Source organism: Nyctereutes procyonoides, unplaced genomic scaffold, assembly GCF_905146905.1.
Source record: "Nyctereutes procyonoides isolate TBG_1078 unplaced genomic scaffold, NYPRO_anot_genome, whole genome shotgun sequence".
NCBI lineage: Eukaryota > Metazoa > Chordata > Mammalia > Carnivora > Canidae > Nyctereutes > Nyctereutes procyonoides.
This window is the reverse complement of record NW_026575030.1, coordinates 409,911-437,666: the sequence shown is the minus strand read 5'-3', so window position 1 is coordinate 437,666 and position 27,756 is coordinate 409,911. Positions and strand designations below refer to the sequence as shown.

General features: G+C 33.8%; 1 protein-coding gene across 14 annotated transcripts in view; it reads left to right on the top strand.

The window, feature by feature from the left end:
* The window catches only part of R3HDM1 (R3H domain containing 1), a 200,686-nt gene that overhangs the window by 90,341 nt on the left and 82,589 nt on the right, over window positions 1–27,756 (top strand). For 4 of the 14 annotated variants that reach the window (XM_055316109.1, XM_055316104.1, XM_055316102.1 and 1 more), the window contains 12 exons: window positions 2,239–2,353; window positions 3,404–3,482; window positions 11,496–11,555; window positions 11,639–11,779; window positions 15,451–15,559; window positions 15,650–15,745; window positions 18,419–18,456; window positions 18,539–18,589; window positions 18,698–18,924; window positions 21,037–21,291; window positions 24,093–24,244; window positions 27,591–27,692. In XM_055316109.1, the coding sequence (XP_055172084.1) occupies window positions 2,239–2,353; window positions 3,404–3,482; window positions 11,496–11,555; window positions 11,639–11,779; window positions 15,451–15,559; window positions 15,650–15,745; window positions 18,419–18,456; window positions 18,539–18,589; window positions 18,698–18,924; window positions 21,037–21,291; window positions 24,093–24,244; window positions 27,591–27,692 (1,425 nt within the window). Of the gene's footprint in view, window positions 1–2,238; window positions 2,354–3,403; window positions 3,483–11,495; window positions 11,556–11,638; window positions 11,780–13,496; window positions 13,624–15,450; window positions 15,560–15,649; window positions 15,746–18,418; window positions 18,457–18,538; window positions 18,590–18,697; window positions 18,925–21,036; window positions 21,292–24,092; window positions 24,245–27,590; window positions 27,693–27,756 lie in introns of those variants that run through there. The other 10 variants (XM_055316108.1, XM_055316107.1, XM_055316105.1 and 7 more) reach the window with 9 other exon arrangements.

Below are 27,756 nucleotides of genomic sequence, written 5' to 3'. Positions count from 1 at the left end.
GTTCAAAAAGCTGAGTTATAGCATGTGAATAATGAGTATAAGGTTTTTAATGCCAGAGTTCAGTATTCCACTTAATAGATTCTCAGTTTCTCTTGGATACAGTCATTTTTTTTCCACATAATAACCCATTATTATTCTCTCTGAGCAAAAGATATTCCTTTTAGTAGAAAATCATCTTCTTCCAAGCCTTGAGTTAACTAAATTGCACCTGAATGGGAATTAGAAAATGAACTGTTTCTCATGAAATATGGTAGTATCTAATTCTTGGCAGTAGAGACACTTTTCAACTAATAATGTCTGCTTCAGAATGTGATTTTTTGAGGAATTAATCTAGAATAAAACTCATTATTCAAAAGGTTGAGAGGCAATTAAAAGAGAGATGTCACTTGTGTCTTATGAGAGCTTATGAGAGGGAAGTGACCTCAATAACAGATGTGAATGACAGAGTGAAGAGTAAAGGAATTACAGCTTCCTATCGAGATGTTGCTATCCTTCCAGTTATTTATAGTCAGAAGAGCTCATTTAAAAGGACTACTGAGTTTAAAATATGTCGCATTTATTTGCTACTTAAAAACAAGGCCTCAGTACCAACTGAAAGCAGTGCCTTGGTATACGAAGCCTACTGGATTTTTAAATACAGCTCATCTTAATGAAATAATTTAATATCTGTACTTAAAATATAGGGCTCTGGGAAGGGAACTTTAAAATGAAATATGATAGCCAGTGGACGTTCCTTTTGGTGAAGATCTAAATGTGAAATCTTTTCCATCAATCTGGATTCCATATATTACTCTTGAGTAGGAGTAGAATCTGTAAGTCAGGAAAACTTCTGTAATATTCTACATCTGAAATACAGTTCTGGGATTTATTTTTAAATATCTGTTTTACATTTAGGGATAGAATAAGAAAAGTGGATTCGAAAATTAGTCATAATGAGAAAAATTACTTACCAGGTGTTGAGGTTGATTAATATGTGAAGTTTAGTAAGCAGGACAAAGAGTATAAAGCAAGTATTATCATTCTAGTAAAAATTGCGCATGCAGAGTTTGCCCTATATTCTAACCACAAATTTAACTGCGATAGAATGGGAACAGAATTAAAAGGAGATAAAATTAGTAGTCAGCAACCCTATAGGCAGAAATATATATATATATATATATATATATATGATCTGAAGTTCTGCCAAACATTTTTTAAAGAGTTATGTGGGGGGACAGAAAGGTTAATAAAATTCTATGGCTGCAAGTTCAACTTCTAAAATTTATATCCCCTTTGATGTTGACTTAGTAGACCTATTTCCACCATAGCCATCACCCAGAAAAGTGAAGTAATTGTCTAATCTATGTTTTTCATCAATAAATAATAGTATCATTTAGTCTGCAAATAGATCATACCTCTGTCTTTAGTAGAAATGGTCTGGAAGTTATTCTGCCTGAATAAACAGAGCTATGTGATTTTTTAAATTTTATTTTACCTTTTTAGGCTATGTGAATTCACTTCCAAGAATTTCTTTGGATTCAGAAATTACATGTAAAGACATAATTTTTGAAATGGAATGTAGTTTCTTCTCCTTTTCTGTTTTATAGAAATGATTACTTCATGGTTAATATTACATACCCTGAAGGAAAACAATCTTGTTTGAAATCCTTCCATCTTTGTGGTGATGGAAGGAGGAGCAATAATGTTAAATCATAAATTAAAAATAATCATTTGTATGCATTTGGTTTTGGAAAGTTTGTACCTACATTTTTATATGGCAAGAGAATGGGGGAGTATGAAATTATATGGGATACTCAAAAAACTATTTTTTGTTAAATATTGACTTGACACTCACTCCTACTGTCATGGTTGATGATAATTATTATTTTGTTTGGCCGTGGCTTCTCCAGTACCAAAATAGGTTAAGAAGATCTTGCTTCTGACTCTCCAGGGGTTTTACAAGTAGTTACATTCAAAGTAATATATAAAGTATTTATATTCTCTGAGATACTTTTGAAGATGTGTTTCAATTAATATATTAAACTCAAAATATTAATTTTAACATGTTGTATCAGGACTTTGATGAAAGTAGTAAAAATATTAAATTGTATTCCATTTTGAAGAATCTAATTGGATAACATAAAAATCTTAGTCCTTTTCCTCCTCCATACAGTTTTATATTATTCAAAAAATATAAAAATGTGGTATGAACTGAATTGCTTTATATATTCATTTATAACTGATTTTGCCTTCCAACAGGAGAAAATTCAGATCCAGTTAACGCAATCATTTGAAAAAGAGGAGAAGCCCTCAAAAGATGAAGCAGAAAAAGAAAAAGCCAGTGATAAGTTGCCCAGAAAAATGTTATCAAGAGGTTTGCGATTTATTTCTGTGTTTTCAAACAAAATTTTAATTTCACCATCAATAATTCCATCCTTTATTCCTGGAAAAACTATGTATGGTATATCTGTAGAAAAAATGCCAACAGGACAGACTGAAGGGATGATAAAAACTTTTGCTTATCTGAGCAAAATGGCATAACATAAACCTGAACGTTAGATGCTTCAGCCAAAAATCTGCAACATGTCAGAATCACTGAGGCAGGCAACTGTCTTGACCTCTTACTGGTCTCTCATAATGAAATACTGGAATCACTATAATCTGAATATCTGATTCCATTAAAAATAGTATTATTCTTTAATTCTTTATGATACAATGAGCTGATGCCAAAATATTCAGTATCTAGTAAGAATATTTTTGGAAACCCAGAATGCTTATCTTTCATAATCAATTTCAAAGAACTCCACCACCATCTAGCATTGTAAGTCAATAAAAATTTTTCTTTCATTTATAAACCCAGTTACATTTGCCGGTATTAAACAGCATAAGTTTATTACATTTAAGGGGAAAAACTGGAAAACTATTTTGAAAGGATAGACTATTTTGATGATAGACCTGATCAAATTTAATTAAATGTTCTTTCAGAACTAGAATTCCTACCTACTTCTAAATCATTGCCTCTACTTATATTCATAACTGAACTAAGCTGTCTTAATTTGCACTAAATGTAGATGATTATTTCATTCATTCTAATTTTTAACTCATGGAGGCATTGTTGATCATGAGATCTGTCATGTTTATATAAAAGAGTCTTAAAGAATTTAGAATAAATAAAACTGGCACATGTAAAAAAAATTTAAGAACATGCGTGTACATGCAGTTACATAAATTGATGTCATGTTCATTATATATGAGTAGAAAGCTTGTGGTCATCTGAATTCATCATAAATTCCCTTTTCCTAATTTGTCAATTTTTTCCCATGTGGGGCATCTCATTTTATTTAAGATATGCATCATGTTTGAAAGGGAAAGGGATTTGTTTTCAAACAACTTTATACTGGGTTTTTGTGTTGTTGTTTTTTAGATTCCAGTCAAGAATACACTGATTCAACTGGCATAGATCTACATGAATTTTTAGTAAATACATTAAAAAACAATCCCAGGTAAAAATTAAATTTATAAGGTTTACATTGCTTAGAGTACCATAATTTTGTTATGTTTGTTCTCATAACTGAGTTAGAATATTAGAGTAAGATTACAGTGTTTGAAGTACACCAGAAACATTTTAGTGTCTTAGGGCTAAGATGTTGTTGATCTACTATATGCACATGTATAAATATTTCTTTGCATTATTCATGTCCCATTATAGAAAAATAATTCATCTTTTCTTTAGGAATTTTTGGAAATAGAGAATCACCTAGATATTTTGACTCTTAATTGAGGTAGAGAGGTAATCATGAATCTTTTCCATGGAAAAGAAAAAGAAAAATCTTCCCTCATAATAATACACTCAACCACATAAGAATTTGGTGTATTCATTTATAATGAGTTTTTTAAACTTAGCTGAATGCAGGATTTTTATTCCTTCTTTTGCATATTAACCTTCAGCCCAGAGATTTTTAAGGTCCTTATATGAGTCACTGTGAAGCCCTTTGTGTTGCCAGGTACTAATGAATAGACTCTAACTTTCTGGTTGGTCATTGACCCCTTTGTGGCTTCTCCCCACAAAAAGGTTTATCTACAAAATATCCGATGAGCACGTTCATGGGATAGAAGACTCCAAGGTTGAGAACCCCTCCTTTAGATTTTAGCTTCCCAGAGTGATAGTTCTTTGACATACATTAAAATGAAAGTAAAATAGTTTCTTTGGGTATATGCACATGGAAGAAAAAAGGAATAACTCTTCAGTCTCACCAAGGCTTATGTCATGCTTCAAGATCATCTTTATTTTCATTCAGTATTTATTATATTCAGTATCATCTTGGTTTTCTATTTTACATATAACATAAATGCCAAAAAAAGGAACCACTAAAATGAAAAGTGGTCTCCTTGTAAAAAAGGCTGAAGGAGTATGGAGTGAGGAAGCAGATAAGACAAGTCTACATGACTTATTTTTTTTTCTTCAGTTCAAGTTTATTCCTCAGTGACCCCAACAGAATGATTAATTCATCAGTTCATTGAAGAGGCATTTACCCTGAGCATCTGTCATGCTCCAAGTTTTGTGCTAAAAACATTGAAGATACAAAGAAAAAGAAGATATCATCTCTACCTTAAAGTATTCACCATCTCAGCTAGAAAAAAACATGATATGTAATTAAAAAGAATTGATGTTGTAAAAGCAGTTTCTGGAGTTTTGTAAAAATCCAGGGAAGGAACCTTAACCACTTTTTGAAAGGATATGGGAAGGCTTCACTGAAAATATATGCCTGAGCTGAGCCTTGAATTCACAGTGCTTTAAGTGGAAGCCATCCAGTTACAGAAACATGAAGAAGGCATTCTAGATAAATACAACTGCATTAACAAGGCACAGTAGTGTGAGAGAGGAAATGGTATGTCCAGGGAGAGACAAGATTATACATTCTGGCTCCAGCAGGGAGGCATGTGGTAAGTGATTCTAGAAAGTGATGGAGAAGGTGTTGGTGAAGTATGAAGACAGCCCATATCCAATTGTCCTTGACCTAAGATTGTACCAACATTTGGTGAGTCCCAGTGAGTGTGGAGGTGCTACTGGGAAGACAGGGATGCTAAAAAGATCTTTAAGACAATAATGAACAGTGAAAAATACTTCAAATGACAAATAGCGCATCATTTAAGAAGTACTGAGTATGACATGCTAGGTTGAGGAATAATTAAAGGATTTTGAATGGGTAATACCATAATCAGATTTGCATTTTAGAAAGATTACTTTGTCAGTGAAGGGCCAATACCCTTCATAAATAAGGAATATGTAGAGGAGACCATAGGAAGAATAGAGAGAAAAGGACATGTTTGAAAGATATTTAGGAAGTACCACAGTAGTGGTGTGATACAATAGAAAAGAATAAGTCCTAGGTTTTTGGCTAGCCTGACAGTCCCAGTAACTGAGAAAGTGGGTAAGGAGCAGGCCTCAATGGAATAAGGCATGTTCTGTTATAAATAAGGATAGTTTAAGGTACCTGACTGAAAAATCAGGAAGTGAGATCTGTCCAAAGTTACAAGGCTCTGGTTTTCAAGTAAATGAGCCTGACTAAAGTAATAGATTGGGTAGTCACTAATAGAGATGAAGCTTGAGGAGGCAGGATGTATTTGTCCTGACAAATGGAGTAAATGACAAGGACAAAATTCTGTGGAAAGACAGCATAGAAAAGGTAAGATGAGAAAGGAAGAAACTAACTCTTAAAAGCAGAACACTCATGAGAACACTTGTCTTAGAAGTTAGCTTGGGCAGTGGATGGTGGCCTGGATGGCTCAGTCAGTTAAGCATCCAACTTTTGATTTTGGCTTAGGTCATGATCTCAGAGTCATGAGGTCCAGCCCCCGCCCTTACCCCCACTCTCTCTCAAAAAAAAAAAAAAGGTAGCTAAGAAGTCAGAAGCTGGGAGCTGTTTCATGAAAAATAACACACAAACATGAAAATAGAAGTACCAAAACCAACCCATGAGGTTGATAAATTAGGAAATTGCTGGCTATTTTAATAAATTGTTTCATTTGGGGTAGAATGGTGAAAACCAGAACTCATGAGGAATAAGGAGGAAGGTAGAAAACACATAGCTCATTTCCATAAAACAAGATAGGATGCTAGAAAGACAGAATTTTTCTTTCCACTGAACCTGTAGGAGAGACTTCAGTAAGAACAACAATTAGAAACCTATTTTTAGGGATGCCTAGGTGGCTCAGCGATTGATCCTCTGCCTTCAGTTCAGGGCGTAGTCCCAGAGTCCTAGGATCGAGTCCCACATCGGGCTCCCTGCATGGAGCCTGTTTCTCCTTCTGCCTATGTCTCTGCCTCTCTCTCTGTGTGTGTCTCATAAATAAATGAATAAAATTTTTAAAAAAAGAAAAAAATATTTTTATACATCTAAAATATTTTTCTATTGCTCAGTTCTCTGTTTTCTTCTACAAATGCAAAAGTTTTAAAGTTTTCTACGTGTATATTTTTTAACTATACAATTTCTTGGTGTTTGTTATACCCACAGAGATGTACATGCATCACTACAGTCAATTCTAGAACTTTTTCATCACTCCAAAAAGAAACCCTATATTCTTTAGCTTTCAACTTCCTATGCTTTGAGCTCTAATCTACTTTATATCTTTACAGATTTTCTTGTTTTGGACATCTCATATGAATGAAATCATGTCTATGTGGTCTTTTGTGGACTGTCATTATTTACTTAGCATACTGTTTCCAAGTTTTATCTATGTTATAGCATGTATCAGTACTTTTTTCTGTATATGAATTTGTATTTGAATAAACATTTAAGTGACTAATTCGTCTAATGGCTAGTGTATAAGTTACTAATGTTGATATGGTTTAGAAAGTTGTAGCTAATGCTAAATTTTGTGAGAAATAAGATTTGCTTAATTAATGATTCTGTTCTCGCAGTGAAAGACACAATTAATTGCCAGATATGCATGGTACAAAAGTAATAATAAATATGGCAAGTGTCCACTAAAACTTTCAAGATTAAGTATTATTCAGAGAGTTCTAGATTTTAAGCATATTTATTTTTAGTGATATAAAAATTTAGTCAACCTTTCACTTCAAAATTTTTGTTCTGATCATTAAATCTTTATTTTATTTTCAGCCAAAAAACTTAGCTCCAAATGTTAATTTATCTGGAATTCTTATTCACAGAAAATATTTGCAGAGACTACACTAACTAATCATTGCCGAATTAGAACCTAAGAACGTAAAGTTGACTTTGATAGAATTTATACTCAGTGACATACATGATCTACCTATTTTTGTTTTGATTTTATCCTATTTTGTGTAAATTCTATGTGTAGTGAAGAAATAGGGATGATACAGCTAACTGGTACATAACTAATGGGAGGGGAGCAACTTTTGAGTTAATCCTGAGAAGGGATATTTTAAAAGTAATTTGGTTTGCTCTGGGGATTGTCATATGATAGTTCTGTTGTAATTTCTAAAATTACTTTTATTGGCAGTAATGTTTATTTAATTTCTTACCTGTCACAAATGTCTGACCAAGCTCATATGGAATATTGGGAAAGGGGGTGGTCAGATGGAAGCATTATTGTTTTCTGCTTTTTCATTTTCCACTAGTAAACCAGCTGTGTACAGTTTCTCTAAAGTTATTTTTGGTGTAATGGCTAAAACACTGATAACTAAAAGATTGTGCCCCTTCATTTTAACTTTGGGTAACAGCTTATTGATCCATTTGATTGAGATCCCTGTTCTTCTTATTTTTAAAATAATAGCATACATTGGTTCCCTTTAAAAGACTATACAATAATTTCAGTAAGTATGCCGACTTTTAGGTTTTTGTGCTAAACCTTATGGCTTAGGAAAAGTAATTTGTGGACCTGTTGGTTTAAGTCCTATACACAGTGCTTCTGTAAAGGGTTATTAATTTTTTATCATTACCAAAATATCTAACCTTGATTACAGATTACGGGAGGCATGGACTAAGCTGTAGTGGATAAAAAGCAGAAAGTGTAAATCTTAAGAATTTAGGAAGATAACCAGCCTTAATTTTTCTAACCAGTTCTACTTCTCTGTAACTAAAAGTTTGGTAAACTAAGCAGAAAGGCTTAGTTTAAATAGTACACGGTCCAAGGCAGCCCCGGTGGCTCAGCAGTTTAGCGCCGCCTTCTGCCCAGCGCCTGATCCTGGAGACCCAGGATCGAGTCGAGTCCCACATCAGGCTCCCTGCATGGAGGCTGCTTTTCCCTCTGCCTGTGTCTGCCTCTCTCTCTCTCCCTCTCTCTGTGTCTCTCTGAATAAATAAATAAGATCTTTAAAAAAAAAATAGTATATGGTCCAGATAATGATAAAAAAAATCCTTTGTAATCCATCGATTTACATATGAAAGGGGGGGAAAGCCTGTGTTTGTATCCATGGCTAGTAAAATTGCTAGAATTTTTTTCTTTCATGGAGACAACAGAAATTTCTTTTCAGCGGCAGTGCATTCATTGAAGAACACAGATCTTTTGCCCAGTTTTCAAAAACAGAAGACCATTATTTTTGTCATGTCTGATACAAGTATCCCTAACCTGACTTTTTATTCTCCTGCTACCATCTGCATGGTAAATGTTTTTCCATCCCTTCACTTTCAAGCTGTGTTTTTAGGTCTGAAATTAGTCTCTTGTAGACAATATATAGATGGATCATGTTTTTTAAATCCATTCATTGACATTTAAAGTAATTATTGAGGGATGCCTGGGTGGCTCAGTGGTAGCTGCCTTTGGCTCAGAGCATGATCCTGGGGTCCTGGGATGAGTCTTGCATCAGACTCCCCACAGGGATCCTGCTTCTCCCTCTGTGTATGTCTCTGCCTCTCTCTGTGTGTGTGTCTCTCATGAATAAATAAATAAAATCTTTTAAAAAAATTATTGATAGATATGTACTTATAGCCATTTTGTTACTTGTTTTCTGTTGTTTTAGAGTTCTCTGTTCTTTTCTTCTTCTGGTGGCTCTCTTCCCTTGTGGCTTGATGAGTTTCTTCAGTGTTATGCATGGATTCCTTTCTCTTTTTGTGTGCATCTATTGTAGGTTTTTGATTTGTGGTTATTATGTTCATATATAACATCTTATGGGTATAGTCTATATGAAGTTGATGGTCTCTTTATGTTTGCACATGTCCAAAAAGCACTAAAATTTTACTCCCCACCCCCCATGTTTTAGGTATATGATACCACATTTTACATCCTTTAATTTTCTGTCCCTTGACTGATTTTTATAGATATAATTTATTTTACATTCATGTGTTTTAGCCTCCGTACTGGCTATATGTGATTAATCTACTACCTTTATTATATGTTTGCATTTACCTGTGAAACAGAAGACCCACTTGAAAGTACTGTTTTATGAATGCTTAATAAATTGCCTGCCTCAGATTCCTTTTTTTTTTTAAACAATAAGTGTATAAGATATACCAGGAAAGTTACTGTGAATTATTTCATCTTAAGACACATTGTGCTCCAAAGGTTAGATGAAAAGAGGGTCTTAAAGTTACATACATAAGTCCTTTTGTAGAGGGAGCCTTCTGAGATAAAAACTTCCCATCCTCCCCCAAAAAATTTCAGGGAAAAAATATAAGACTTAATGAGTGAAATAATTTGATTAATTGATTCCATGCAGATAATTTGTTGAGCTCCTCTGTATAGTCCAAATAACTATACAGTGCTAAGTGTGATAAATGCTACTAAAGAAAAGTGTGAAAGAAACAGGTTCTAAGAAAGAATGTAGGAAGTTGTTCTGGGCAAAGGAAACAGCATGTTCAAGTAACTTGAGACAGGAAAGAGCTTGGCAAGTACAGAAATAAGCCAAAACGTAAAGAGTTTTGTGATTAAAGAGCAGAAGTTGAGGTTGAAAAGATAAAGACAATCATGCCTGCCTTGTAGGCCCCATTACAGATGCTTATTTCTAACCTAAGAGCAGTGGGAAGCCTGTGGTAAATACTTAACTAAGGCATAACATGTGGTGGTCACATGTGTTTTTAGAAGATCATTATGGATGTTCCAGTTTGAATAGATAAGAAGGGAATGAAGAAAGCAAACAGGAGGTGGATAAAATTTGCAGTAGTAATTAACTGCATAGGAGGATTAGAAAAAGGATTGTAGCAGTCCACAGATGGTTCTTACAGCATGCTGGGTGAAAGATAGTGCCACTTACTGAAATGAGGAATACCAAAGGAGAACCAAGCTTGGGGCAGAATTGAATGTTGTTAGAATTTGTATTAAAATGTAATCCTGTTTTTAGCTTTGAGTTTAAAGTCACCAGGTAGGCATGTGTTTGTCTTGATTTTTCAAATAATGAAAAAAAAATGTATGGTCAGATATTTATTGGTTTTATGAGACTTCTTTGCAATGAAGAGGGAAGGTCAAAGTCAAGGCTGAGGTACAGTACAGACTTTTAGGCAGCTTAAGCAATGGCCCCACATCCTCTGTCCTATTAGAGTTAGAAGGATCTGTTCTGTATTACTTGAGAGGGAAACAGTTACCTTTGGCCTAGTTTTCTTGGTCTAAAAATTCGGGGACAGAACTGTATGATCTGTAAAGCTACTTCTGGTTTGAAGATTCTCTGAGTGTTTGTTTCACATGCACATGAAATTTCCAGTGAGCACAAGAATACTCCTTTGAGCCATGTTCTTGGTATGTGAATAAGGAGGTCCTTCTAGTAGTAGTGATCCCGTTAATATTCGTTACAGCATATGTGTGTTAAATAGGACCCTAGTGGTCTAAAGGAGCACATGCAGGTACTCCCTAGAGTCCTTATTTGTTTTTCATGTTAGAAGCTTTGGGTTCATGTTTGTTTTTATGGCAAAAATTTCCAAAGTCTTACAAATACATGATACACGTTTACAGAATGATTTGAAAAGGCTTCTCCTGGGTTAGAATTAGTAATGTATTTCATACTTCTCTGCTATAATTCCATCTATATACTAGCATTAGATTCCCATAGGAGCATTCCTGTTGTTACTGGCATTGCATGTTCTTTAGAGTACTGTTTCTATGGAGTTCAGCATAACAAAGTCATCAGCCTAACTGAAGATATCTCTGTTTCTGCTATTTCTCAGCTTTATTAAGGAAGTAAATATTTATATGCTTTTATTATCTACAGAACAGACTCCAATATAGTGATACTTAGCAGACAAAATATATCTGTTTTAAGAATGGTCACATATTGATAAAAGTCAGGTAAAGGCTACATTTGAGATTCATTACACAGTTCTCCCTACATTTGTGTATGTGTGAAATTTTCCATGATAAAAAATTAAACTAAAAAAAGTCATCTTTTATTTTTTAAAACGTTACTTTTTTACAAGTCGTGTATATATATATATATATATATATATATATACACACATATATATATATTTATTCTTGCATCAAGTTTGCAGTATTCCTTAAACTGCAGTAATTTTTAGAGAAAAAAATCAGCCATAGTAATTCAGTGTTTATGAGTATTTCAATGCTAAGTTTTATATATGAGTCTTCATATTTTGTTTCAGGGACAGAATGATGCTGTTGAAATTGGAACAAGAAATTTTAGATTTCATTGGTAATAATGAGTAAGTCCTGACATTTAACAAGAAAACAAATTGTCATCATAGTTCTCCTTAACTTACTAAATTAGTTTCTATTCTATTTCTAGGTCTCCACGTAAAAAATTTCCCCCAATGACATCTTACCATAGGATGCTATTACACAGAGTAGCTGCTTACTTTGGATTAGACCACAATGTTGATCAGAGTGGGAAGTCTGTCATAGTCAACAAAACGAGTAATACAAGAATGTAAGTATCATTAAATGTAGGCATTTATTAAGTATATATGTGACCATATTTATCTTCCTACTGCAAACTTTCGTCCAAGTTTTCCACGTTTTAGCAGTCTAATTAAGCATTATGTGACACCCTGATGTAATAGGGCCAAAAAATACAGAAAATGTATGTTAGCACACTGTATACAAAATGAACTGGTCTAAGCTAAAATAAGGCAGATCAATGAGGACTGGTTTAAAAAAGCAAAAACAAAAAAACTGCAGAAGTAATATCAGTGACGTTTGAAAACCATTCACTTGTTTTTTTAGTCAATGCACTTTAGATAGCTGTGGCCAACCTTAGGCAAATTTGGGAGTTTTTTTGTTTGGTTTGGTTTGATTTTTTAATTCAAGTTAACATAGAGTGTAAAATTTGTTGTGTTTTTTTTTTTTAAGACAGATTTTGACACATTCATTTAATCTCCCATTATTTTAACATCCTTTCAACCTCTGACTTTGCTTCTTTCTCCACAAATCTCAAAAAAGGTAGATTGTTCATTAATGTAGTATTATCCATAATGTTGTACCCCCTTCTGACCTACGTATAATTCACTGGGGAAAAGTTTTTAAGGAGTTAAGAGGAGCCTTAAAAAGTGATACGTTTTTAGTGTGGCTGAATTATATCATCAGTGTTGGTATTTGGGAGCAAATGACCCAATGTAGAGACACCTAAAATTTTAACATGTACACAGCACCTCTTCTGCCTATTTGTAAAAAAAACTTGTTCTAAAGCAACTAATTGAGTTCAGCAAAATTTATACCTTGGAAGCATTTTCTGTATCAATTTCATATCTGGCAACAGTGGGTCTGTGTAATGAGCAGTAGTCCGCTTCAGATGACATAGATAATGCTAAAATTAATTATTTTTCTGCTTTTCTTTTAGCTTTATTTCTCTTAGAGTCTTATCTATGAACCATTCAATTTGTATGATTGTGTTTAATTCACTCAAATCCCTTCTGTTATAATGGACTTTACTCTTACAGCTGCCATATTGTTTCCTGGAACAAAGTTGGTTTTCTTCCATTTCATATAGTATTTTGTCAACTAAATACACTGGTGGAATCTAGTATTTTTAAAATGTTTTTTCCTACAATTAAAATTAAATTAATGAAGATAGATGTCTTTGAAAAGGATCTTGTCTTTCTTTAGATATATTTGACCTGCCGCAAATGTGAATCTGATTTAATTTTCCTCTGCTTGTCCCTTACTCTTTTAAAAATATCCTCATCAATTAGTCTTTTCCCAGTTAGTTGTAGCTCAAATAATCATAAGATAGGAGCTGAACTGAAGGTGAATAGAACTCTAATTCATTTAACCAGTACCTTTCAACATTACTCAGAGCTGCTGGATACCCAAGCACATGTACATTAGCAGGCATTTTGTCTAACATTTCGACTGATGACTCTCTAAGGTTTTCGATACAGTGTAACCTCAGTTATTTGAATGCTGTGATTGACATCAGAAAGCTTTAGGGTTCTCTTTATAAAAGTAATCAAAAGTTGAGCTAAACACGTTTATGACGTACTTAAAGAAGAATGGATAAGTAGTGTAATTAGACATTCAGATCATTGAAGTTACACTGTATTCTTATTTTATATCTTCTGGAATATGAAGAAGGTGTAAATCAGAAAACCTTAGAGATCTGCGCCACATTGAATAAATGCAAACTTACCTTTTCCTCATAGGCAAATTACCCGCTCCAGCCTTGAACCAGTGGTGTTGTGGATGTCAACAACCCGGTGTCCACTGGGGTGTCTCAATGGAGCGGGAAGTTGGAGATTGCAGGGCAGTAATTTCAGGCATCTATAAAAGAAAGAGGTAAGACAGTCTTAAGGTTAGCTGAAATGCCTGCCAGTGCTATTTGGTGTGGGAATCCAGCTGCTCTTAGAAAAGTTGCCAGGCCCTTGGTTAAACCTTATAGTTGACTTTAGAATAAGAATCTCCCACCCAAGTAGAGACGCCTTCAATAAGAAAATAGGACCTTTAACAGCACAAAATAGTTGATATAAGTAAGCAGATCAGTCATGTGACAGAAATAACAACATCCTGCCATCTTCAGAACTAAATAGATAATCTTTCAAACTCCTAAAGAAAGCAGTCTTTGTCTCATCATTTTGGTCATGAAATTGTTTTTACTCTTTTTATTATTCTTCTAGTTTTATATATAGCTCTGTGTGGTGATCTCCTCTTCATTTCACTCATCTAAGGATGTTTTAAAATAGAGATTTCTTCAACTTAGATCATTTTTATTTTTAAATCTCCTTTTGCATAATTTGACAGGATATAGAAACAGTACATTATTAAAAATTCACTAGATTAAAACAAATATTCAAAAAAGTTACTTGAATATTATATATAATGCTATATGTGGTCACATTTGCTGAAGATGTCGTTACTTAGGTTTATTTGATTTAGAAATTTACTTAGGGTATCACAATCTGTTACATTATTATATAATATATATTTAAACTATATGTAAAAATACACTTGAATTCACTTAGATTTCCTTTGTGCCTCTAAATATATTTTTATGTATCATGTATTTCAAAAGAGTAATTCTAATTTTATAATAGGATGTCATTAAGTCACAAGAGTATTAATTAATTTGTTGAAGCTAACAATATATTTTAGAAAGTGAAGTTATACATAATTTTAATTTTCCACAGAACACAGCCTTATTATGTCTGTCTTGTGGATCTCATTAGAACTTGCAACATTTCTATAGAGGAAAGACCAATCGGCCATTAAATGTATTGTTATAATTTCATAATTATTACTTTATATTACAGCTTTAACCTCCAAAAAAGAACTATTTCCTTTCTAATTTGTTTCAGTTAATAAAAAACAAAGATGTACCCTGCTATAATTAAGAATCCTTGTAAACTTGGTAGCATTTTGAATGAGCCTCTTAGGTTTTAGGTAACTCAACCACAAAATATTTTATTACTTTCAATTATGTCACATCAAACCAGGTATTATAGAGTATAACATAAGTAAATATAAGGTAAAGTACTATATGCTTTTTTCTTTTACCCAGAATTTTTTCTTAGATTTAGAGGAAGCAATGCAAAAAAAGAATAAATAGACTTTGAGTCTAACATACCATCACTCCAAATGTGGCTCATTCATGCGCTTGCTCTTGACCCTGGACAGTTGCTTAAGCTATTTGAATGTCAGGGTTTTTTTAGTATTTTTTTTTTTTTAGTAATATTTACAGTAATAAACTTCTCCTGAGTGCTTACTGTTTTAAATGCTGTTCATCTATTAATTCATTTCCTTTTCAGAACAAGCCTATGAAGTAGGTATACTATAATTCAATTTACATAAATGAGGAAACTAGGGAACAGAAAGGTTAAGTAATTTGTGCATGCCCTGAAGCAACTAAAGTGGTAAAGCTAAATATTTGAACCCAAGCAGTCTGATTGCAGAACGTACAGTGAATTTGTAATATGACCTTTCATTCATAACATAGGGTAGTTAATTAACATTTTCTCATAAAATTATTACAAAGAGTAAATAAGATAAGTATTAATTATTAGTGGCACTAGTAATAATTTTTTATTGCTTTGATTACATAAAATGTTATATTTAACTTTTCTGCAAATATTGTATACTGTCTCTTCTGTTCCCTTGGGATTTTTTTAGACCTGATCAGAAATTCAATGAACATATTAAGGATGATAAAGGTGAAGATTTTCAGAAACGATATATCCTCAAGAGAGATAACTCCAGCTTTGACAAAGATGATAACCAGGTAATCTGTGACAATTGCAGCTTTCTTCTAAGTGCAGGACTTAGACCAGCAGATCATTTTCCCAAGAATTAATTGTTCTCGTTTCTTTAGATGAGAATACGTTTGAAAGATGACAGAAGAAGCAAATCTATAGAAGAAAGGGAAGAAGAGTACCAGAGAGCTAGAGACCGAATATTTTCCCAAGATGTATGTACTGACTTAGATTTAGATCTCACTGTTACAATATATGCTAATTGCATTATAAAAACTCATTTCTTTTATTATCTATTGATCATTTGTAACATATTTGTTATGTATAAAGTCACTTGTTAGAAATGAGATCTGTCGGGATCCCTGGGTGGCGCAGCCGTTTCGCGCTTGCCTTTGGCCCAGGGCGCGATCCTGGAGATCCGGGATCGAATCCCACGTCGGGCTCCCGGTGCATGGAGCCTGCTTTTCCCTCTGCCTCTGTCTCTGCCTCTCTCTCTCTCTCTCTCTGTGACTATCATAAATAAATAAATTTAAAAAAAATTCTTTAAAAAAGAAATGAGATCTGTCTTGTTCATATGCAGCAGTTATATAAATATTTCAAAGTTTGCAGAAGATAGACTATAGGAGCAGTGTAACGGACTGAGTATATAGTTTGTATACTTTTTTTTTCTTCCAGACTTCTCACAGACTTGAAATTTTAAGAACATTGGTCATAGTCTACAAAATCATGTACTCTAAATTCTTCTCGGTAGTAGACTTTTCTCGATAAGTAACTTGTTTCTTCTTTTAAAATAAAACTAATTAGGGGCACCGGGGTGGCTCAGTCAGTTAAGCATCAGTCTCTTGATCTCGGCTCAGGCCTTGATTTCAAGGTTGTGAGTTCAAGCCCCACATTGGGCTCTACCCTGGGTGTGGCACTACTTTTAAATAAATAAATAAAACTAATTAATTTTTAGGTTATGTTTGTTTTCTACTTATACGTGATTATATGAAAGAAGTCTTCCAAGTGGCTAATTATTTTATATATGTATTTGAGAAGAGATTTGGTTTGGTTTTATCAGTGTCTGTTAAGTACCCATTCTATACAGTCCTAGGTATTATTCAAAGATATATGAATGGATGTAATTTGTCTTAACATTGCCAGAGATAGAAATTGCCTCAATATTAAAAAAAGAGTAACATTGGGATCCCTGGGTGGCGCAGCGGTTTGGCGCCTGCCTTTGGCCCAAGGCGCGATCCTGGAGACCCGGGATTGAATCCCACGTCGGGCTCCCAGTGCATGGAGCCTGCTTCTCCCTCTGCCTATGTCTCTACCTCTCTCTCTCTCTCTCTCCCTGTGTGTGACTATCATAAATAAATAAAAAATTAAAAAAAAAGAGTAACATTAAAATCTAAACTGTCAGTTAATATTCATACAAACCATATTGAGCACCCATAGTAGGTGCTATGCTGAGCACTGGAGGACATATCCATAAATAGTTAAAATACTCCAAACAATACTATATGTGGTAGATACTATCATTGTTTGTATTTTACAGATAAGGAAACTGATGTTCTAGGAGGCTAAGTAAATGGCAGAACATCATGTAGAATATGATAGAGTTGAGATTTCAGCCCAGCTTTGCTGCACTCAGAGCCTAAACTAGATGTATTTCTCTCTCTAGTTTATGAGATCTCTACCCTAAGTAACCAGGTAATGACAAGGTAGTGTATGATTTGTGCAGAGACATGAAGGTAAAATAAGAGACAGAGTTGAGAAACACCACAAACCAGAACTGAAGAGTGAGGGGGAGAGGCGACCTACAGGAACCCTCCAAGTAAGGGTCAGTATTTGCAGAGGCCCAGAGATAAAGGAGAACTTGACAGATAAGGAATTAAAAGATTCAGAGAAGGTAGACTATAGCCTAGGTGACAGAAGAAGTGAGGAAAGTTTAGATTAGAGAAATAAGCAGGAAGCAGATGACTCAAGCATGGAAGCTGGTTAAGATGGTTGGGCTTTTAGAGCAGGACTCAATAAACTTTTTGGTAAAGGGCCAGATAATTAGTATTTTAGGCTTTTAAGAGCCACGCAGTCTTTATTGCAACAACTCACATCTGCCTTTTTTTTTCTTTTCTTTTTTCCTTTTTAATGATTCTATATAAAAATTTATCACATCTGCCTTTTAAATATGAAGGCAGACCTGGAAAATAAATGGATGGATATGGCCATGCACCAGTAAAACTTTATTTGCAAAAACAGGTGACTGACCATAGTTTGCTGACCCCTGTGCTAGAACATTACGGAACTATTAAGGAGGGAAGACTTGATCAGATTGACATTTTAGAGAGACGGCTGTGGCTTCTGTTGTTTAACTTGGATGAATTAGGGCAAAAACTACTACCTGGGAATCTAGTTAGAAGACTGTTGTAATAATACAAGCAAGAATGAGGTGGCCTTAGCTGGGTTAATAGCATTAGAAGAGTTTGGCTATGAGCTGCATTGAGGTATAGCTGCTTGTTCACTGCTACAACCACAGCCAAAGCACAGGTAATCAAAATATTTGTTAAATGAATGAGGCAGGATCTACAGATTGGTGTATACCTTCAATATATAATCATGAAAATGGGTTTACTTGTTTAGAAGAGAGTATTTGAATTTCAAATTAATGTGTACCACAAAAATGAATGGCTTCTAGATGTAGATCTGTTAAAAGAATGCATTGTGTCTCCAAGCCAGAAATAATTTCATTATTATTTGTTTGTGTATCCTTATCACCATTCTGGATTTTGGGGGCAGGGTGGGTAATACTTTTTAAATATTATACATGTTTTTGGTTGTTGTCATTGGTTTACAGATGCATGATGTATTTGACAAAAGCTCAACTTTTTATATCTATTCTTTCTTTCTAGTCCCTGTGTTCCCAAGAGAATTATATTATTGACAAAAGGTGAGGGAATTTTTAACATTTGTTTGTTAACTATCTGACTGATGCTAACAAAAATAAAAATGTCTTATTAAAATGCCAACAGAATCCAAGACGAAGATGCTAGTAGTACCCAGCAGAGACGTCAGATATTTAGGTATTGAAAGCATGTTTTCATACAGTATTGAAACATCAAAGCATTTTCTTCTCTATTCTTTCCCCTTTTGTCCCTATTAGCTTCTCAAAGTTGATTTCTAAATTACAGAGTTAATAAAGATGCTTCAGGGAGATCAACAAATAGCCATCAAAGCAGCACTGAGAATGAGCTGAAGTATTCTGAACCACGACCCTGGAGCAGTACGGATTCCGACAGTTCTCTCCGAAACTTCAAGCCTGCTGTAACCAAAGCCAGCAGCTTCAGTGGAATCTCAGTCCTGACAAGAGGTGATAGTTCTGGGAGCAGCAAAAGCATAGGCAGGCTTTCAAAAACAGGTATAAATGTTTATCTAGAAATGTGCAATCAAAACCGTAGTTTCCCCGTTATTGTCTTAGCTCTTTATTTATCATGTGGCTTCTGCAGTTACCCTAACATAAAAAGTTCCTACTAGCAGTGCTTTGAGCACCTCCACAGTAAGTACTTAAGTGGTAATATATGCATCAACATTAGGATTCATTCTCTGTTGGAGAGAAATTGGCAAACATCAATTAAAGTAAAAATTCTCTCTTACGACACAAGCTTAATCAAGTTAGTTCAGTGAAATGTATCTCTTTTTTGAGTCCCCAGAGGTGGTTGGAAATTCTTCATTGCTTATTTATAATCGGAAGGCCTGGTTTCTCACCTAGGATTATTTAACATTGATTGTATTTTCAGCTAATAGTATCAGTTATTGATTGCATTTTTCATGAGAAAGTCCTTCATTTGCCATTCAGAAAATCAATAAAATCATCAAGAAGTTTCTGAGGAATTTTAGAACTAAGGAAAAATGATGTGATACAATTATGATGAATGAGTGAGAAATTTTGGTAACATGCTCATTTCCTAGTTCTTTGCTTTTAGAGTGCCTTACATTGAGGCTCATACATTTTCTCTTCACCTTCACTAACTGGATTCAGTACTAGAGAAGCTCACATCTCACTTAGGAAATTTACAAATCTTTATTTTTATCCCAAAATAAGCATTGAAAGTTAAGAGAAATGGCTCTCTATCTTTAGCCTATTTGGGTGAGCCTAGACACATGGTATTGTACAGATAATAATCAAAGGGGGGAGATATTTGAAGATAGCCAAATTTTTTTTTTGATCCTTATCTTTATAGTCAGTGCTTTAACTTGTTAAGGCTTATGAACTGCACCTAATGCTTATGATGTGGATATTAATGTCTTAGTGTATATGATAGAATATGGCTAAAGACAGATAAATTTTATTGACTTTATTAATATAAAAATATGCATATATTCAAGATACGCATTTATTTGAAAAATAGCTGCTCAGTCATCATAACAGAAAAAAATTACTGTTTATAAGAATGTCACTTAAGCACACACTACTAAATTAAAACATTTAAGATCATGTACTATTTGTAATTTGTACTATCTTTAGAGATGAAAAGAAACATTGACCCTTCTTTTAATAGGGAAAAATTATTTTTGATGGAGTTTTTATCAGTAGTCATTTGGCACAACTTAAAATAGAAGTTATCCATCAGAAGGCAGTCTGTATAGCGTATCATATTTGTTTATTCATTAAAGATCAATTCTCCATCCCAGGGTCAACTCTTATTCAAAACCTAATTAACTATATACATTTTCAAAATCTTTTTCTTTCTTTCATTATCTTATCTACTTTTAGCCATAATACTGTAAGTCGGTAACATTTTCAGTCTTTGAGTAATAGAAAATGAAATAGATTGCAGAGATGAAAACATCTAAAAATAAACTATGAAATTTTTAAGTTTAGTGAGAAATAAATTTTAAATTGATGCAAATATAAGTACTCAGAATATTTTTCATGCTGTCTTTGTCCCTTGATAGAAAATGTAAGGTTGACTTTACATCATAGGAAGATGCTATGATTATGAGCATAAAATGGAATTCTGCAGTGAGACTTCACAGTTGTTTCTCGATTGAGAATTTATCATTTTTGTTTTCTCCTATACTACTCTTAATCTTTCTGTGTTCTTATAGATAAGGGGTTTCTGATATAAGAGGTTTTGGGCATTTGGCTGTACTATGTTCTTTTTCCTGGGGGAAAATTATACTCTGTATATTCCTAAGTGTTAATCTAAAAAGGTAAAATGTCCATAACTTTGTGCTTTGGGGAATGTGGGTAATGTGCTTTTTGTGGCTGTTTGTGACTCGTGTTATACACTTGCTTAAGTTGCATGCTTTGGCTATGACTTCTCTGATGACTTATGTGATCAGTTTGCTGTATTAAACTTGTTCATGATGGGGAGGGGGAAGCAAAATTATACAGTAAATCAAAAATAGCCAGTGCTTTATGTGGTAACCGCATGTTATGCAATGTGAATTTTATTGTTACATATTTAAAACGCAAGTTTTTATATGAGGTTTAAAAAATCCATATTTTTCATTACTCCTCCCCTAGGTTCTGAGTCTTCTGGTAGTGTAGGGTCATCTACGGGCTCTCTTTCTCACATCCAGCAGCCTCTTCCAGGTACAGCTCTCAGCCAGTCTTCTCATGGCGCACCTGTCGTCTATCCAACTGTCAGCACTCATAACTCTCTTTCCTTTGATGGTGGCCTAAATGGGCAAGTCGCATCTCCTAGCACTAGCTTCTTTTTGCTTCCCTTGGAAGCGGCAGGCATACCACCTGGCAGTATTCTGATCAACCCACAAACAGGTTGGTATCCAGAAAAAGGTGTTTATTTCAGTTGAGATAGAAGAAGTTATTGAAATTTAAAGAATGTATATTAAATGTATTATTTGTGTATGTGTTGTCAGCTTTTTATTTTTCATGGATAATTAGCATTTCCCCAGAAATTTAATAAAACATTTCTGCTAGAAAATGTTCTAAGACATATTTATATCAGAAAGTATTTTTCTCTTTGTGATATCCATATGTCATCTTTTAGGCCATATGATGGCCTAACCGTAATTGGAAAAATAGTTCATTTCCTAGAAATGAGACAACCACCATTGAAAGAGCTTTATTTGATTTAGAAAATTAAAATTGTCCTTGAGAAAAATAGTACACATTTTGTGAAGAAGGAGAAAGTAAGCAGCTCTTATTCTTTATAGAATAAAATAGAAAGAACCTATAAGTAATTATCCTTCTGAATATGCTAAGTTTTTTCTCTTGAGGAAAAAGGTAAGGGACATGTTATTAGAAAAAGAAACTAGGTAGTCTTTATGAAGTAATATTGAAGACACATTCTTTACAGTTAGGTAATAGAAAATGAATATTTTCTATTTCTTTGAAAATAGAAAATTACCTAATTACAGTTAGGTAATAATTTAATTTATTCAGCATTTACTGTGTGTCATTTACTATGCTAGGTGCTTTAAATACATTATTTATAATCATTATAACCACCCTATTAGATAGATGAAATTCTCATTTATAGATAAGGAAACTGAACCTCAGGGATTCAGAAACTAGTCATAATATATTTCATTATGCATACAGTATGGGCAAATATAGAAAACATGATCTTTTAAAAGATCCCATTAAGTCTTGGTCTCTGTTCGCAATATTATAGCCCAATAATTTTGTGAGATAATGAGAACAACCTTATAAATCATTTGATAACCATCTTAGAAATTCTCACACTTAACTGATACGGTCACATCAGCATGGCAGTAGTGGGGCAAGGTAGGTACAGGTGAGAGTATCAGGGTCTCTGTGTGCTCCTGATCCTTTTCTTTTGTTATAGAGAAGACCATGGCTTGGAACTCATTAGCTTCAGATTTCTTTACATCTCTTTTTTAAGATAAAGATTTGGAACTTTTGTTTCTATTATAAAAAATTGAATAACTGACTATTCCGAAATTCAGGTTTTGCTTAATAATCATTATCTTCTTTACCTTCAGATGTATTATATTACTAAACTTCTAGTTTTTCTGAAGCAAGATATAAGATGACTTAATTTGCTATTTACTATTATTTTTAATTCAAAACATTTTACTGAGTTTTTGATAATATGAAAGGTTCAGCTGAATAGGAAACAATGAGTGAGCAGCTAGCTGATCAGCCTACAATTGAATTGTATTCTTAATTTTAAATGAATCCAAAAGTGATCTCTTTGCCTTTTGAGAAAAACATTACAACACATCCAACTTTTTTCAGACAGTCCTCAAGTTACTTTTAAAACATGTTTCCACCCAAATCTTCCTTTTTTTTTTTTCAAAATTATTTAACAATCAACAAATACCAGCATGATTTGTTCTCATATAACTAAATCATCAAGAAACTCATGAAAATCACTTGAATTTGAAGGACTCTGCCCACTTGGTAGTAATGGAATGGTATATATTCTTCTCTCCCCACAATTATTTTATTATATGTCACAAGTTAAAAAAAATGAGGAGGGGGATTTACCCTGGATGAAAAGATATTATGAGAACAATTTTTAAAATTATTATTTAGTCAAATTTCTCTTATTTCATTCTGTATTCTTCATATTCTCAATGGATATCATAGTGTATTTCACATGGTCCTTTTTTTTCCTGTTTCCTTTAAAAAAAAAATAATATACTGTATAGAATAAGGAAAAATACTAACCTGTGAATCTGTTTACCTGTACACTGAAAAAAAAATCGGGAAGAAGGTATCTAAATTGTTAACTATACGATTATGGGGAATTAGTTTCTTTTGATCTCTTTATTGGTTATTTTCCCACAATCAAAATAGTACTTTATATAATTTTTAAAAAGTTGTTTAGAATGTATATGTAGAAATGAGAGTAGAATTTGTTTACTTGGGCACTTAAGGTATCCCCCCAGTGATTCGTAAGTAATAACAAGCCTCAAATACTAAAGTTTTCTCTCTTATCTATGAATCAAGTCCACTGGAATTAAAAAGAAATAATTTCAGAAAATTCTTTAGAAATCAAAACGTACTTACAACTTTAGAAGTTATAAAATAAGGACTCTGCCATCAAGTCCATGATTTGAAATTTGAAGCTGTCAACCATTTTTAATTTTCATCAGTGTTAGTTTCACTAGTCCCGTATATGCAGCGTGGTCTGTAAATTAGGTCTTTCTCATCACTTAATAGAGGCTAATTAGTAATACTCCAGTATCCCAAAGACAAGAACTTTTTCTTAAAACTGAAATGCATTACAGCACTACAGGACTGCAGTCCTGTAACTGAATCCCTTGAGCAGGATATGTTTCAGAATTCAGAGGTATTTTAAAAATACCATGTATTATAAATAACCTCAGATTTTAAAGCAGCACCTCCCTAGTAAGACATTGAAGCAGAATTTTCGATATTTACATTAAGTTGCAAAAATAAAGACTATTAAAATAGCCTCATGTAAGGTCAGATTTGTTTCCCCTATTGAGAAAATCTTTTGGTTTACAGAGACTTGGGTCTTTAGGATTGTGAATCAGGATTATAGATGTGTTGTGAATTGTTTGTAGGATGACCTCTGTTCTGTCTCTATCATAAATATTTTTCCCCCTCTTTTAATTTTTCAGGTCAGCCCTTCATAAACCCAGATGGAAGTCCAGTTGTGTATAATCCTCCTATGACTCAACAACAAGTTAGAACCCAAGTGCCTGGACCTCCACAGCCGCCTCTGCCACCCCCACCACCTCAACAACAAGCAGCTAATCACATTTTCTCACAGGTGCACATATCCATGATTACATAATGCTAAGTTTACCTGCCTTTGCATATTTGGGACTAGACTCACTAATTATAATTGGGATAGCCCAAGTATTTCTTAGAACTTTAATATTCTCTACCAGCAATGTCCCATTCCCTACTTGTAGGAAGAAAGGTCAACATGGGATTTTAAGCTAATAAATATAGAATATGTATTGGAAAGAAGGAAATTTTGTATCTTATGAGCCTGTGTGGTAAGTATGTTCTCCCTATACTACAACAGCAAGAAATGTTTAAAAGGAATAAAAACAAAACTAGGATTATCCCAGAGAGCAAAAGTAAGTTGCCCTAAGATTCAATAGATCAAGAAGCTAGAAGAAACTGAGTTGGGGTGCTCAGATTCTGCAAGGTACTCTCCATCCCACCTCCCATGTGAGAGACAGGCAGAAACATTCTAAATTAGAATTCACAGAAGCACTCTTAGTAATGTCTTGAATTTGTATGTTAAGAGTTTACACATACACTTTCACAATCTGGCTTTTCCCCTCTAGATGTGTTATTCATCCTTGAGGAATTCGATTATACCAGTGTAAACTCTTTTACTTCTTTTCTATCTTTAAAGGTTGTGTAACAACTCAAAGACAGTTTGTACAGTTAGTTACACCTCTTTTTCCCATAAGACTATCTAAATATTCCACTGATGAGAACTTGCAGAATACTTTCTGATGATGTATGAAAAAGTGTGATATAAAATTGAACTGGAGAAATTTCCTTAGTTTTGCTCACAAGTTACATCCTTTGTATTGTAAGGATAAAGAATGTATGAGCAGTTTGATACGGTTATCAAATATTTTGAAAGTTTTGTAGATAATTGTACCTCTGGCAATTAAGACTCCCAATACTGGGCAAGGCAGTTTACATACTGTAGAAGGATTTCTAGGTTTTTGCTATGCTCCTAAGACAGAAATACATAGAGAAGAAGTTACCTAAAACTGATTTCTAAAGACTCCCATATATCTGTTTCACCGCCCCATTTGATTACAAATGCTCAGATACACATTGGACTACGTAAAACTCCCTCCCTGGCCTTCTGTGCCTTGCTTTCATTCAGTTTGGTCCTGAAGTGTTTCTCCTTCATTGTCCTATGCATAGTTGTCTTTGCAGTGCTGTGTATTTCACCGGGAGCTTTATACATCTGATTTTCATTTCATTCGGTAGAAATGTTTGTCTGGCAGCTTCAAAAAGTCTAAGGGTTTATCTGTGGTTATATATTTCATATTATTATCTCCTAGGAATAGTTTTGTCTGATTCAGATATGAGGCTATCCTAAATGAAGGTGTAGACAGCTTACTTTAGAAATAGAGCCTTATTAATGAACTGTAATTTGAAATCTTGGGATATGTGTCAAACTTCATGGCTCCTTTTCCTGGCGTTGCCTCAGGTGATTCAGGCAGTTCATCTTCAGACACTAGAAGAGAAAGTTGATGAACAAATGATACTGAATAACCATTTTTTGTGCTGAGATAATCCATCCACTAAATTTCAGATAACCAAACAAAATAATACTTTGATTTCCAAGGCTTTCAGGTGGGCTACATTTCTTAAAACTAATCACTTCAAGAGGATGTCGTTTTACAGCCAGTTGTAATTTAAATAGGAAAAGGAAGTGCTAAGGCTTTTTCTTTTCTAACTGGTGGCAGAATTTCACTTTGATCAACCAGGGTTCTTGCCCACATTTGCTCATTACCACTTGACACACTAGGAGACAATAATTTATACTTTTTGTGCTCATAGGACTCGCCTTTCTTTTATCCCCCAGCAGTCTGAAGCTTTTATTTCATCTGACATTTACATAGTAGGTCAAGATGTCTGGAAGAAAGTTATGTCTTAATGGTTGTCTGACTTAGTAACAGATCGAATAGCCTGTATTTGGAAGTTCTAGAGCTACTGCTCCTCATTTAGTATGATATGTGCTGTCATCCATTAGGAAGTTTGCTAATTTTTAGTTAAGAGGTTGTTGAGAGACCCCTGGCTCTATAGATCTTTCAGCTTTTACCTTTTGACCTTTTTTTAGTGCTTTTACATTAACTGTAGTTTTTTTGTGGGATTCTGATCTGAGCCTTCCACTTTGTAGAAACTCTTGCATTGATTTTGTGGTAGAAGTACAACTCATCATTACACATCTTAGTTGTCAGAAGAATTTCCTTATTTAGATTATTTCCTGGGCAGTCTTACTCAGTTCTTTCATTTTGCATTTGTAAACTATTCTTTTAGAGAGTACTGTTTAGAGGGAGATTCATGTATATACATTTTAACCAAAAGTAAGAGTTTTCCTGGATAAAATTACCTGGGCTCCTCCAGTGTTTGCTTTACTTGACTGTCTGCAGGTCACTTAACTTTTCTTAGCCTGATTGCCATCTATAACGTGAATTACAAGAGTCTTTAAGCCAGTATGACTATTACCCCTTGAGAATAAACGATATAATATAAATGCAATATTGGGAAACTAAATCAGATGCTGGTATTAGCCTACAGATGGCCAGCTGTACTTCTTAAGATTTAGAAATGATTAAAACATTTTTCATCTTCTATAGCACCTGTTTTTGAGTGTTCCTGGGAAACATAAAACTTATTTTTATTTTCCTGAAATGCAGGAGTATTTCATTAGCAACAAAAAGTTCAAGTAAATAGTTTTTCAGCTCTTGGCACCTACTCTCTCGATAAAAATTTTTAATTGAAAGAAAAATGTGTTTATCTTCCTTGTGTAAAAGAGGTATGTTTGTGTGTGTACATGTGCCTGTATGTGTGTGTGTTGTTCTTTAGTTCTTTAGGCTGTTACTCTTAATGGTACCCACAGTATACTTTTCTTTAAAAATTCAAGCACTTTGGTCCCAACAGAGTATTTAATCATGCCTTATCAAATAGAGAGGGTAGTTGACATACATAATATATAACTTTTTTATTGTGAAGTTGTTCTTTTATTATTTAGTGTTATAATGCTAAATAGAGCAACTCCTCCATCAAACAAAGAAGTAAGAATGAGTGGTTTTGCTTTTACTCACTTAACCTGGGGGTTTGATTACATAATAGAATTTGAAATGTCTAAATCACCTGTTTCTGTGAATTTAATAAATATTTTTATGAAAAAAATACCTAATTGTATATAAAAGCACAGGTTATGTTTTTAAACTTTTTATTATTCAGCTTCTTCATTTAGCATCGTTTTGTTGTTTCCTATATCATTGTATAAGATGACTTTATAAATGTAGTTTAAGCTATTGCCAAAAAAGTGTAAGTTTCCATTTTATGCAGTTCTTGTAACATTTTATTCTGACATTAACATTGTTTGCCAACCTGTTATTCCTTAGCCTGTTCGTCCTCTGCAGTCCTCTTCACAGCCTGTTCAGTACTCTACAGCCCCTTACCCATCCCCGTTCCTGCCAGTCTCACCCACCCAGCAATACTCCGTGGTACTATATCTCTATTCACCTCCTGCATTGTTTCTGTGGGCGGATGTGTGATGATGCTCATGAA